At 30.1% G+C, this 12,501-nt stretch overlaps 1 protein-coding gene across 1 annotated transcript; it reads right to left on the bottom strand.

The window, feature by feature from the left end:
- Nucleotides 1-737: 737 nt before the first annotated feature.
- Nucleotides 738-1,387, bottom strand: LOC112707071 (uncharacterized). The gene has a single exon (XM_025758630.3). The coding sequence runs from the start codon at nucleotides 1,275-1,277 to the stop codon at nucleotides 960-962; it is 318 nt and encodes a 105-aa protein (XP_025614415.1). The 5' UTR covers nucleotides 1,278-1,387; the 3' UTR covers nucleotides 738-959.
- Nucleotides 1,388-12,501: the final 11,114 nt, after the last annotated feature.

Genomic DNA, 12,501 nt, shown 5'->3' with positions numbered 1-12,501 from the left:
AAAAAAAATTAAGTGAAAATAATTTTGTTCAGATATAAAATACCTATCCAGAAGTTTTGCAAACGAATTCTTAAACCACCAAATTCTTGCAATATGACTCTGATATAAACACCCTGAATAAAAAATTAAAAGAACGTTGATACCACTTTATTGAATTTTAAAGTGAAATCCCATTTATGAATTGCGAACATAAATTTACAAAAACAAGTTTAGGTTTAAGCAACTGAGTTAATTTAATTCTCATTCTTGCTTGGTCGGTTGGTCCTTTGAATATGGCCAAAGAGGGAAAAAGAGTTCTTCTAATTTCCAAGAATATTAGCCAAATGAGTATTGTGTCTCTCAGATCTCAATGGTGTGATAGTTGTCTATATACATAGGATTAGGTTAAGAGATCTCTCCTTATGTCAATCAAAATGCATGAGCTAAAACCATCCATTTTAATGATGATATAAATAAAACAAAAGTTACCCAAAATCATTTAATCAATATGCTCAATAACAACAATACATATAAAGTACATTAAAATCATTTAAGCATAAATAATCGACTAATCAATATTGGCATTTAATTAATATAAGTTCAAAATATAAAAGTGATTTGATTTATATAAGTTAATCAAATTATTACTCCAACAATGGTTCCACAAGCTATATGTTAGATCTTTTATGTTATATTTTCAGGAAACAATAATAATAAGGAAAATGAGCAATCTATTCTGCATCTAATAACACTCTATCTTTGACGGGAGTACTTAAGTTCATCATTCAATAATTAAGCATAGTAGCAGTAGAAATGACTAATAAAGCATGAATTGAAAATGTTACAAATTATTGCCATAGCAAATTTATACTCATTCATCATATCACATTCAACTTACATCCAAGCTAAGAGTAACACATAATCTTATTATACTGTTATGAGCCCCCTCAGCCATATATATATAGTTTCAACCTTTAAAACTAACTGTTAGGACCCCACGTGCTCAAATACATGACGGTTCTAAGAGACTCCTCAGCCTTCTTCATGTGTTCAATCTCATCAATCTCATCTCTTAACTTGTTATTATTAGCAATCATGGAAGAAGAAGAAGAAGATTGATGAGACATGTTGTTATTGTTGCTATTATTAGCAGCCATGTGTTGTGATGACTTGACATGGTTCTTGGCACCTTGGGCTACTGATTTCATGGTGGTGTTCCACCTGCAATAGCCTTGATCCTTCAGCACCTCCATCACTCCAACAGTGGTGGATGCAACAGCCATAACTCCACGACACATTTTTGGTGCTTGAAAAGTAGTTGAAACTGTTATCAATGATATGAGTGACTCAGAAAACTTTGAGTAAGAACCAGTTTATATAGAGATAATAAAGAGTGACTTAACTGGCACTTCTGGTGGAAAACCATAGAGCCTGTTGTTTTATTATTACAGGTGGTTTGGATTTTTGGATCGTGTAGCCACGTGTTATTATTATTATCATTATTGCTATTTTAACTTTCATTAATTCTGATTAGTTACATGCATTAACACACGTTTTGTCTTTATTTTCTCAAATGAAAAAATACCATGATATGTAAAAGAAAATAACAGAGCAATGATATATATAGTTGCCTAAATATGTGTATGAATTAAATTTCTATTGAATTTCAGAGTCAATAAAATACATTAAAAATGTGAAGACCATATAAAAATAAGCCAATATATATAAAAATTACTTATTAAATCAATTTTTCATATAAAATCCATAACAAAATAAAAAGTATATATTTGTTTAAACAGAGGAAAGCATTTTATTCATAAAAATAGTCAAATGATATTTATAATCGTACGGAAAACATGAATTTTATGTTAAATTATAAATTAAAAAGAGATACACTATTCGATTATAAATAATTTTAATAAATAAAAATAGAAATAAATATAAATTTGTTGTGTTTCTAAAACTATAAAAATATGCTGTAATATAATAAGATATCTCTCTTTTTTTAAATAAATTTGATTTTTTAATTTAAAAATATTTTTACAAATAAAAAATCTCTTTTAAAATATTTTCTCCCAAATTTAAAGAGATCTTCATCATCAAAATCACTTATTATATATAAAAATATTTAGAGAAAAGCTTAGTATACAAGCGATTAGGGCTTGTAACTATTACAAGTTCATTAACGCCTAATCCGCTAAAACACGTTGCAACTCCTACGTCACTTACACGCGCCATACAAAGATCCCGCGTTTGTATAACTACCAAATTTAAAAGATTTGTTTCCTTCTTTGTTTTCTTTCTTTTCAAATTTCATCGTTCTTCTTCTCGTGAGTCTTCCCCTGGTTTTTCGATCGTTCTTTTCCTCTCCTTTCTCATTGGTTTGTTCTTCGTCATTGACGTTAGTTTTTCTCTCTGTAACTCCAGCTTCGTTTTGACATGGTGTATTTATAGTTTTTGACATAGTGTATTCTGCAACCTCTCTGTTGTTGATGACCAGTTTGTTCCAAAGGTTGGAATGATCTTTACCACCCTTGAAGATGCTCGAAAATTTTACAGAAACTATACCAAGGTTGCAGATTTTTCTACAAGAGTTCGGAGCACAAATAGAAAGGAAAATGAGATTAAGAATCAATTGATTACATGTAGCAGAGAGGGAAAATGAAACTCTCATAGCAAAGACTCATTTGATAGGAATTGGAATGATTTTCTGCTAAACTTTGGTCTTGTGGACAACAAGTGGCTTTCATGTAGTGTTGGGTTAAAATCTGCAGCAGGGGTGTAAATTTAATTTGTTATCGGGTGTATTTATAGTCTGTGTTTGGGTGTATTATGCAGATCTCTATGCAGACCGTCATATATGGGTTCCAATCTATCTGGATCACCACTTCATATTATAGTGCCTGTAAATCAGACATTTTGAATACACCAGAGAGAGTTTAATTAATTTTGGTCTTGTGGACAACAAGTGGCTTTCAGGTAGTGTTGGGTTAAAATCTGCAGCAGGGGTGTAAATTTAATTTGTTATCGGGTGTATTTATATTCTGTGTTTGGGTGTATTATGCAGATGTCTATGCAGACCGTCATATATGGGTTCCAATCTATTTGGATCACCACTTCATATTATAGTACCTGTAAATCAGACATTTTGAATACACCAGAGAGAGTTTAATTAATTTTGGTCTTGTGGACAACAAGTGGCTTTCAGGTAATGTTGGGTTAAAATCTGCAGCAGGGGTGTAAATTTAATTTGTTATCGGGTGTATTTATAGTCTGTGTTTGGGTGTATTATGCAGATGTGTATGCAGACCGTCATATATGGGTTCCAATCTATCTGGATCACCACTTCATATTATAGTACCTGTAAATCAGACATTTTGAATACACCAGAGATAGTTTAATTAATTTTGGTCTTGTGGACAACAAGTGGCTTTCAGGTAGTGTTGGGTTAAAATCTGCAGCAGGGGTGTAAATTTAATTTGTTATCGGGTGTATTTATAGTCTGTGTTTGGGTGTATTATGCAGATCTCTATGCAGACCGTCATATATGGGTTCCAATCTATCTGGATCACCACTTCATATTATAGTACCTGTAAATCATGCATAATTCAGAACTCTTTCTCTTTCTCCTCCTCATCTTCTGCTGCTTCTTCTTCTTCAAAAACGATTTTACCATGAAAAATCGAAAAAAACGAGAAAACAGAGAGAAAAGACGTAAATGAAGAAGAAGAAGAAAAAGAGGAAAACGAGGAAGAAGAACGTGCAGAAACGAAAGAAAAGGAGAAAAAGAAGAGTAAGAGGAAGAAGAACGTGCAGCAAGAAGAATAAGAAAAATTTCAGAAACCATGAAAATCGAAAAAAAAAAAACGAAGAAGAAGAAGAGGAAGAGGAAGAGGAAGAGGAAGAGGAAGAGGAAGAGGAAGAAGAAGACGAAGAAGAGAAGAAGAAGAAGAAGAAGACGAAGAGAACCATTTGAGTGGGGCGCATGTAGTTACGCTCCATTCAAAATGAGTTAATGCGCGTGTTAATGAAGTTTGGGCTGATAACTTGTAAAACTTGTACGGCCTTTTTACTTGTATGTGTAGCAGGCCCCAAATATTTATATGTAAATGTCATTTTTGAGAAAAAAAAAAGAAAAAAAAAATGACTTGCTTGCAACTAATAACAACAAAACCTAATTTTGTCTTTTTATGGGGTAGGTGGACCCATATGGTTTCTTTAATGGAGGTTTTCTCTTTGGGGTGATGCATGGTTGATTACTTCCGATAGGAGTGAAGTTCGGTTTACAATAATTGTCTGTGAATGCTTTCATTGAAGCACCGCACATTGTTTTGTGCAGATCCCACAATACCAAATGCTATAGACTCGTAGTTTGGGAGTGATACCATTGTTTCTGATGGTACATATTGATGAATATGACGTCATCACATGGCCAGAGTGAAAGAGACACCAAAACTTTTGGATAAGTCCACGACTAATGGAAAATTATGGAAGCGGTGCATATACATTGCATATGAATTAACTAATTAATTAATTAAATTGTCCCTTATTAGAAGGAATTGCGGACTTTTTTTTTTTGGTTTTTTACTGTATTTTTTAATTCGATGGGGTAAAGATTAATTCGTCAGAGATTTGAGTTCTATTTAAGGGTATGTCACTAGCTAATAAATTGCTACATACACAAAGTAAATCCCAATACTTACTTAAGTGAACGAGTGAGCTGACCACTCAATCAATTCTAAGTTGGTTAAAAATTACAGACTTTATCAAATGATTAATTAGACCAAGTTAATTAAATTGGATTGGTCTTGTTCCTGAATAAATTTTTCTGGGATATAACTCGTGTTTGAATCAGTTTTTCTTAAAACAAGAGAATGGAACGTCGTTTTTTTATAGGAGAGCGGTATTGAACATCTACAAAAAAATTATAATGCTCAAATAGAATAATTACGTATCTGTGATTTTATTGGTCACTCATTTATATTAAGTTTATGTATGATAATTATCCGTATCATTTGTTATTGTTTTTTATGAAATTTTTGATAGTGCTCCAATTTATGAGAGTTTAGTGGTTAAGATTGAAGAGATTTTTGGAGAGCTTATCTTTTTTAGTAGAATCTGATTCCAAAATTATTGTGGTGAACCAGAATTTAAGTAACAGGTCTAATAATTAATTTATCAATGAATAAAATTAGAGTATTTTAATGATAAAGACTAACATATAATATATAACTTGATAAGAGAAAAAAGAAATAAAATTAGAAGGATTAAACTATACAATAATCAAATTTTTATATATAAATTAAAGATCAAGTTAGGAAGGCTATTGTCTCCTTTCTCTAATACTAATTTTTATCTTTATCTATTAGTTTATTTAAATAAATATTAAAAATTTAAATTCTATTTTATGTATATAATAATTAATTTATTAGCTAATAATAAATTTATTTGTAAATAGAATTTTAAAAAAAATTTAAGAATCAACAATTTTATTAAATTTTGGTTAGCATGTAACTAGTAAAACAAAAATAAGAAATCTCATATTATTAGATGAAATTTCACACCATTAAAATTATCATTGATGATTACTTAATGGCTATAAATAAAAAAACTACTAATCCCTGAACACTTTTCAAATTTTAATTCGTGACAGATTAATAATTTAGTATGTCAAAATAAAAGATATCATAAAAAATTAAAAAAATTAGATAGAGTTAAAGACATTGTCTTTAATTAAGAAGTGATGAAAATCGTTAATATAGCTATTTTTTAATTTTATTTGTAACATTTATCCCTCGAATCACGGGATTAAGAATTGATTCTAAATGTGTTTGTTAATATATTTTTTATAGTTAGCAACCATTGTTATGTTCGTTTTATTGTTTATAGTGTTTCATATATACTATTTGTTATGTTTTATCTTTTTTTATTTTTGTATTTTATTTTATTCCTGATATTTTATATATTTTTTATTTTTATTTTTAAAACTGTAATTAAAATTTTAAGATATCTAAAAAAGAATTACCTTTTCACTACTTAAATTAAGATTATAAAACAAAATTTAAAAATTATTAATTTATTTATTATTAACAATAAAACAAAAAGTTGAGTAAAACAAGGTTAAAAATGGTATATAGATAAATTTAACGGAACTTTACACGTGAAAATGAAGTTTGTTTATACAATTTCCCAGCCTGTTTTCGATCCCCCAAAGAAAATATACCCTTATTAGTTGATATAGAAAAACTTACGCTATAGCTACAATATAGATTAGTGACTATAAACTCAAAGATCGAGAGTATATATAAATGTTCGTTTAGATAGAAACTGAATTACATTAATTTTATGTGAAATTAATAAATAAAAATTATTAAACAATTTAATAAATTTAATTAAATTATCGTCACACGATTTTTATTTATCAGTTTTACATTTATCAGTTTTACATGAAATTAATTACTTTTAAACTTTTATATATTCCTTAGTTTATACAATAAATAATGATTTATATAATTTACACTATGAGAAGTGATGATGAGAAGCAAATTAAACAAAACATCGCAGTTCCTCTTTGGGGATCACTTTTCTTCTCAATGTTCCTTTTTTTTTCCTTTGTTTTTGGGCTAGATATAATAGACTAACCTGAGATAGATCAAATTATCAAAATAATAAATATTATTGTAATCAACTGGGTTGGTCGAGTGGTCAGCTCACTTGTCTACTTAAGCAAGTGTCGGGAGTTCGAATCCCGCCTTGTGCATGCAGCAACCCATTGGTCAGCGACAGACCCTTAATGGAGTATTGGCAGTGTATAAAAAAAAGAGTATTATAGTAAAAGAAAGAGAAAAGAATGTTATCTTTTTAAACTCTATTAAATATATTATTTTTTGAGAATGTTGAACCGCTCATCATAAATGGGCATTCACCTTGCCATCCTTATCAGAACACTCTTTCTTAGATGTCTATTTAGCATTATGCCTCGTTAAAACCTTATTAAAGAAAAATCCAATAGGAAAAAAACTTTGGTGAAAGAAAAAAAGTACAATATCCTTTGTGATGGAGACTGCTTCATTAAAAACCTTGTAAAAAAAAAACAATGGAAAAAAACCTGATCAAGAAAAAAAGAGTATAGTCTCCCCCTTTTGTCGACAACATTTAATATCTCGAAATCGGCGCATCCTAATTTGATGTGCCAATTTTTCAAAGGAGGATTTTGGGAGTAACTTTGTAAATAAGTTTGCCAAATAATCGCTTGAACGAATCTGTTGGATATCAATTCTTCCTTGATTTTGAAGATTATGAGTGAAGAAGAATTTGGGAAAAATATGTTTTGTTCTATCACCTTTGATGTATCCATCCTTAAGTTGAGCAATGCATGCTGTATTATCTTCAAATAGGACAGTTAGAGCTATCTTATGATCAATCAGAACACATGTTGACAGAATATATTAGATCAAACTTCTAAGCCAAAAACACTCGCGACTTGTGTAACAGCCCAGACCACCCGCTAGCACGATATTGTCCGCTTTGGCACACAAGGCCTCATGATTTTGCCTTTGACGATAGGGATGATAGCCAAATCTCCACACACTCACTCGTGTATTATTAGCAAGATATATTAGCGCTCCAATGGCACTAAGATATGGCACTTCAGGATCAAGGATATCTTCATTTTCTTCTTTAAGACGGAATTGATCCTTTTCCACACCCAACGACCTTACGATCATTGGAGTTCTTAATAGATGTGACTTATCCATATAAAATCTCTTCAAGATCCTTTTTGTGCATGTTGTTTGATGAATAAAAATCCCATTTTTTGTATGCTCAATCTGCAGGCCATGACAAAATTTAGTCTTTCCAAGATCTTTCATCTCAAACTCTTCTTTTAAAGTTTTTATAATTGTTGGAATCTCTTCAGGAGTTTCAATTATATTTAAATCATCAACGTACATAACAACTATAATGAATCCAAATGCAGATTTCTTTATAAAAACACATGGATAGATATCATCATTCTTAAATTCGTTTTTGGCCAGATACTCAGTAAGACGATTATACCACATTCGTCCAGATTGCTTTAGACCATATAAAGATCTTTGCAATTTGACTGAGTATAATCCCTGTGAATATTCATGAGATGGTTTAGATATCTTTAGTCCTTCAGCGACATGATTTAATTATCCGTATAAGTAGGCTGTTACCACATCTATTAAATGCATATATAGTTTATGGTATGCGGATAAAATGACCAAATGACACAATATTATTGCATCTACTACAGGGGAATATATTTCTTCATAATCTATACCAGGTCTTTGTGAAAAATCTTGTGCCACAAGTCGAGCTTTGTAGCGTACAACTTCATTTTTCTCATTTCGTTTTCTCATAAATACCCATCTATATCCAACAAGTTTTACATCTTCTGGTGTACGGATTACAGGTCCAAAGACTTCACGATTTGCAAGTAAGTTTAACTCAGCCTTCATAGCTTCTTCCCATTTTGGCCAATCATTCTTTTGTTGACATTCTTCGACTGTTCTTGGCTCAAAACCCTTACCATCATGCATGATATTTAATGCCACATTATATGCAAATATTTCATCAATAATTGTCTTATTTCAATTCTATTTCTCTCCTGTAAAGATATAATTTATCGAGATCTCATTATTTTCACAATTTTCAGGTACCTGAACGTCTTTTAGCGTTAAAATTATATCAGAGTTTTGGACAACTGCAGGTGTCTTTATGTCTTTTTCAACAGGAATAATATTTACCTATTTTCTTTTTCGAGGATTTTTATCTTTGAAACTGACAGGTCTACCACGCTTCTGGCGTAAATTTGTTTCAGTGGTCACTTGTCCAACTGGGACATCAATTCGAATTGGGACATTTTTCACTGGCATATAAGATTTGATTATTCTCTTTGTACCAGAAAATGCATTAGGCAATTTATTTGCTATTCTTTACAAATGTATAATCTTTTGAACTTTTAGTTCACACTGTCCTGATTGAGGATCTAAATGCATCAAGGATGATGCATTCCAATTAAGTTCCTTTTCAGGAAGCTTATTCTCTTTTTCTAATGTTGAAAATTTTGATTCATCAAAATGACAATCCACAAATCGAACTTTAAATACATCTCTAGTTTGTATCTCATGATACCTCACTATAGAGGGAGAATCATATCCAACATATATCTCTAATTTTTTGGGGTCCCATTTTGGTGCGAGAAGGTGGTGCAATGAGAACATATATCACACTGGAATATTCTTAAATGGGAAACATTTGGCTGTTGGGCAAAAGCTAATTGCATAGGAGAGAACTAATGATAACTTGTTGGTCTCAAAGAATAAGTGCTGCGGCATATAAAATAGCATGCCTCAAACCGAGGTTGGGAGATTTGTTCTCATAAGTAAGGGTCTAGCAATTAATTGAAGATGTTTAATAAGTGATTCTGCTAACCCATTTTGTGTGTGAACATGAGCTACTGGATGTTCAACGCTTATTCCATTAGCCATACAATAAGCATCAAAGGCTTGGAAAGTAAATTTACCAGCATTATCAAGGCAAATTGCTTTAATTGGATTTTTAGAAAACTGTGCTTTTAAACGAATAGTTTGAGCAAGTAATCTCGCAAACGCCAGGTTGCGAGAAGACAATAAGCACACATGTGACCATCTCGAAGATGCGTCTATTAGAACCATAAAATATCTAAAAGATCTACATGGTGGATGAATAGGTCTACATATATCACCTTAAATCCTTTATAGGAATGGACTCAAATCCAATCTTTACTGGTGATGGCCTTAAAACCAGCTTTCTTTGAGAATATGCGGCACAACAAAATTCACTAGATTTAAGAATCTTTTGGTTCTTTAGTGAATGTCCATGTGAGTTTTCAATAATTCTCTGCATCATGGTTGTTCCCGAATGACCCAATCGATTATGCCAAGTTATGAATTCATTTAGGCTAGTAAACTTCTGGTTTACAATGGCACGTGATTCAATTGCACTAATCTTGGTATAATATAACTCAGATGAAAGTGAGGGTAACTTTTCTAATATAACCTTTTTATTTAAATCATGAGTTATGATACATAAGTACTCATGATTTTTCTCATTCATTGTTTCAATATGATATCATTTCAGCGAATATCTTTGAAGCTCAATAAGTTTCTTAGAGACTTAATAGACAATAATACATTATTTATTATGAATTTTGTTCCTCCAAGAAACAAAATTATAACTCTTTTGGAGCCTTCTATCACATTGCCTGAGCCAATAATAGTATTAACAAATTCTTCTTTTGGCACAAGATGAGTAAAATATATATTACTTTTGAGAATAGTATGCGAACTTGCACTATTTGTAAGACAAACATCTTTACTATATGTTTTTGCCATTTTCTTCAAAGACAAATAATAATAATAAAATGAGTAGAAGTATATGCACAGTAAAATTATTTTCTTGGTTGTTTTTCTAAGAAATACTGTACATAGTATCAGATACTAAAAATTTTATTATTATTATTATTTTAAAACTTGACACATTTAGTAATTTTAAAACTTGTAAATATTTTATTAAACATTATTTATATACATCATACTTGAAATTCAGATACATAAAAAATAAAACTTAACAAAAAATTTATTATTTATTTACATGAATAATTAACAATCTCACATATTACACTATTCCATCATTGATCAAATGACCAATATTTCCTTCAGGATCCTCAAAGAAATCAGATACATTATAATGACTTACGAAATTTTCAGCATCATTTGAAACAAAATTCGTCTCCTTTTTTTTGTCGTCCTTTTTCAAAGATGCTTGATAAAGATCAATTATGTGCCTTGGGGTACGACAGGTACGCGACCAATGGCTCTTTCCACCACAACGGAAACATTTATCCTCTGTTGATTATTTTGCCCAGTGTTTCTTTCTTTATCCCACTTTTGGTGAGATCCTTTCTTGTGAACATAATTTTTCTTCCTTTCATAATTTTTCTTGTTACTAAAACCTTGCTATTTACCTCTTTTGGGTTATGATTTATCGCATTTGTTTCAGAAAATGGGGCGGCGCCAACTGGGCGCACTTCATAATTTTTTAAAAGCAACTCATTGTTGCGTTTAGCAATAAGAAGGTAAGAAATTAGTTCATAATATTTTTAAATTATTTTTCTCAATATTACTACTACAGGAGCACATTCGAGGCATGAAAGGTCGAAAAAGTTTTCTCTAGCATGTCATTATTAGTTATCTTTTTCCCATATAATTTCATTCCTGAGGTGATTTGAAACATTGCTGAATTTTATTCATTTATGGATTTAAAATCCTGTTGACGCAAGTGCATCTATTCATATCGAGTTTGAAAAAGTATCACTGTATTTTAATGATTATACCTTTTTTCAAGGTCTTTTCAAGAATCAGCGGGATCTTTCAATGTGAGATATTCGTTTTTCTATCCTTCGTCAAGATAACAACGAAGGAAGATCATGACTTTGACTTTATCCTCCTGAGATGCATTATTTTCAGCATTAATAGTATTTTCAAGATCTATTAAATCAAGATGGGTTTCAACATCATCTAGTATCCATGATAAGTAGTTGTTTTCAGATATATCAAGAGCATTAAATTCAAGATGAGAGAGATTTGACATAATAAAAATTTATTACCTGAGTCTTTCTAAAATTTGATCAGAGTCTCGTATTGATAACGTATTGTAAAATAAATAAATAAAAAAAGGAAATAAATATAAAATAAAACAATATAAATAGAAGACTATAATATTAATATCAGTTAATATAATAATCTTAATATAATAAGTGATTTATATATTTATTTAATATAACTAGAAAAAAAGGAGTATTGGCAGAGTATAAAGAAAAGAGTATTATAGTAAGAAAAAAAGAAAAGAATGTTCTATTGCTGTTATGTGTAATCAACTCAGACTTAACTTATAAGGTGACCTTTTTAAATTATATTAAATATATTCTTTTTTAAAAATGCTAAATGGCCTATTATAAATGGATATCCACCTTACCATCCTTATCGCAACAAATATTTTAATCTTTTAATTATTATTTTTGCCTTTGAATCTTTAGAATAGAAAAAAAAAATTGTTGCAAGACTCCTACTTCTTTTATTTCAATACTAATCGAGTAAACCTATTATGAAGCCAATCACCAATAAGTTCATTCCAGCAAGCAAATAAATAAATTCACTCATTGGAGATTTTTTTTTTAAATTATTTCTTTTATTCTTTTTCACTTTTTTCTTCTTCTTTCTAACGCTATAATTTGATCCACTACCATCCTCGAATACCATTAGTCACCCGCGCTGCCACCATTAGCACCTCAAATCTTAATTAAGTTTTAAATTATAATTTTTAATTTTTAATTTTAATTTTTAAAAATTTTAAAAATAATTTTAAATACTAAATCTAAATTTTAAAAACTAACTCTTAAATTCTAAATTTTATACTCTAAACAAAATTTATTTTGTTTTACTTTTAAATATC

Source organism: Arachis hypogaea, chromosome 8 (genome assembly GCF_003086295.3).
Source record: "Arachis hypogaea cultivar Tifrunner chromosome 8, arahy.Tifrunner.gnm2.J5K5, whole genome shotgun sequence".
Lineage (NCBI taxonomy): Eukaryota > Viridiplantae > Streptophyta > Magnoliopsida > Fabales > Fabaceae > Arachis > Arachis hypogaea.
The sequence above is the reverse complement of the archived record's forward strand: the minus strand, read 5'-3'. Positions and strand labels throughout refer to the sequence as shown.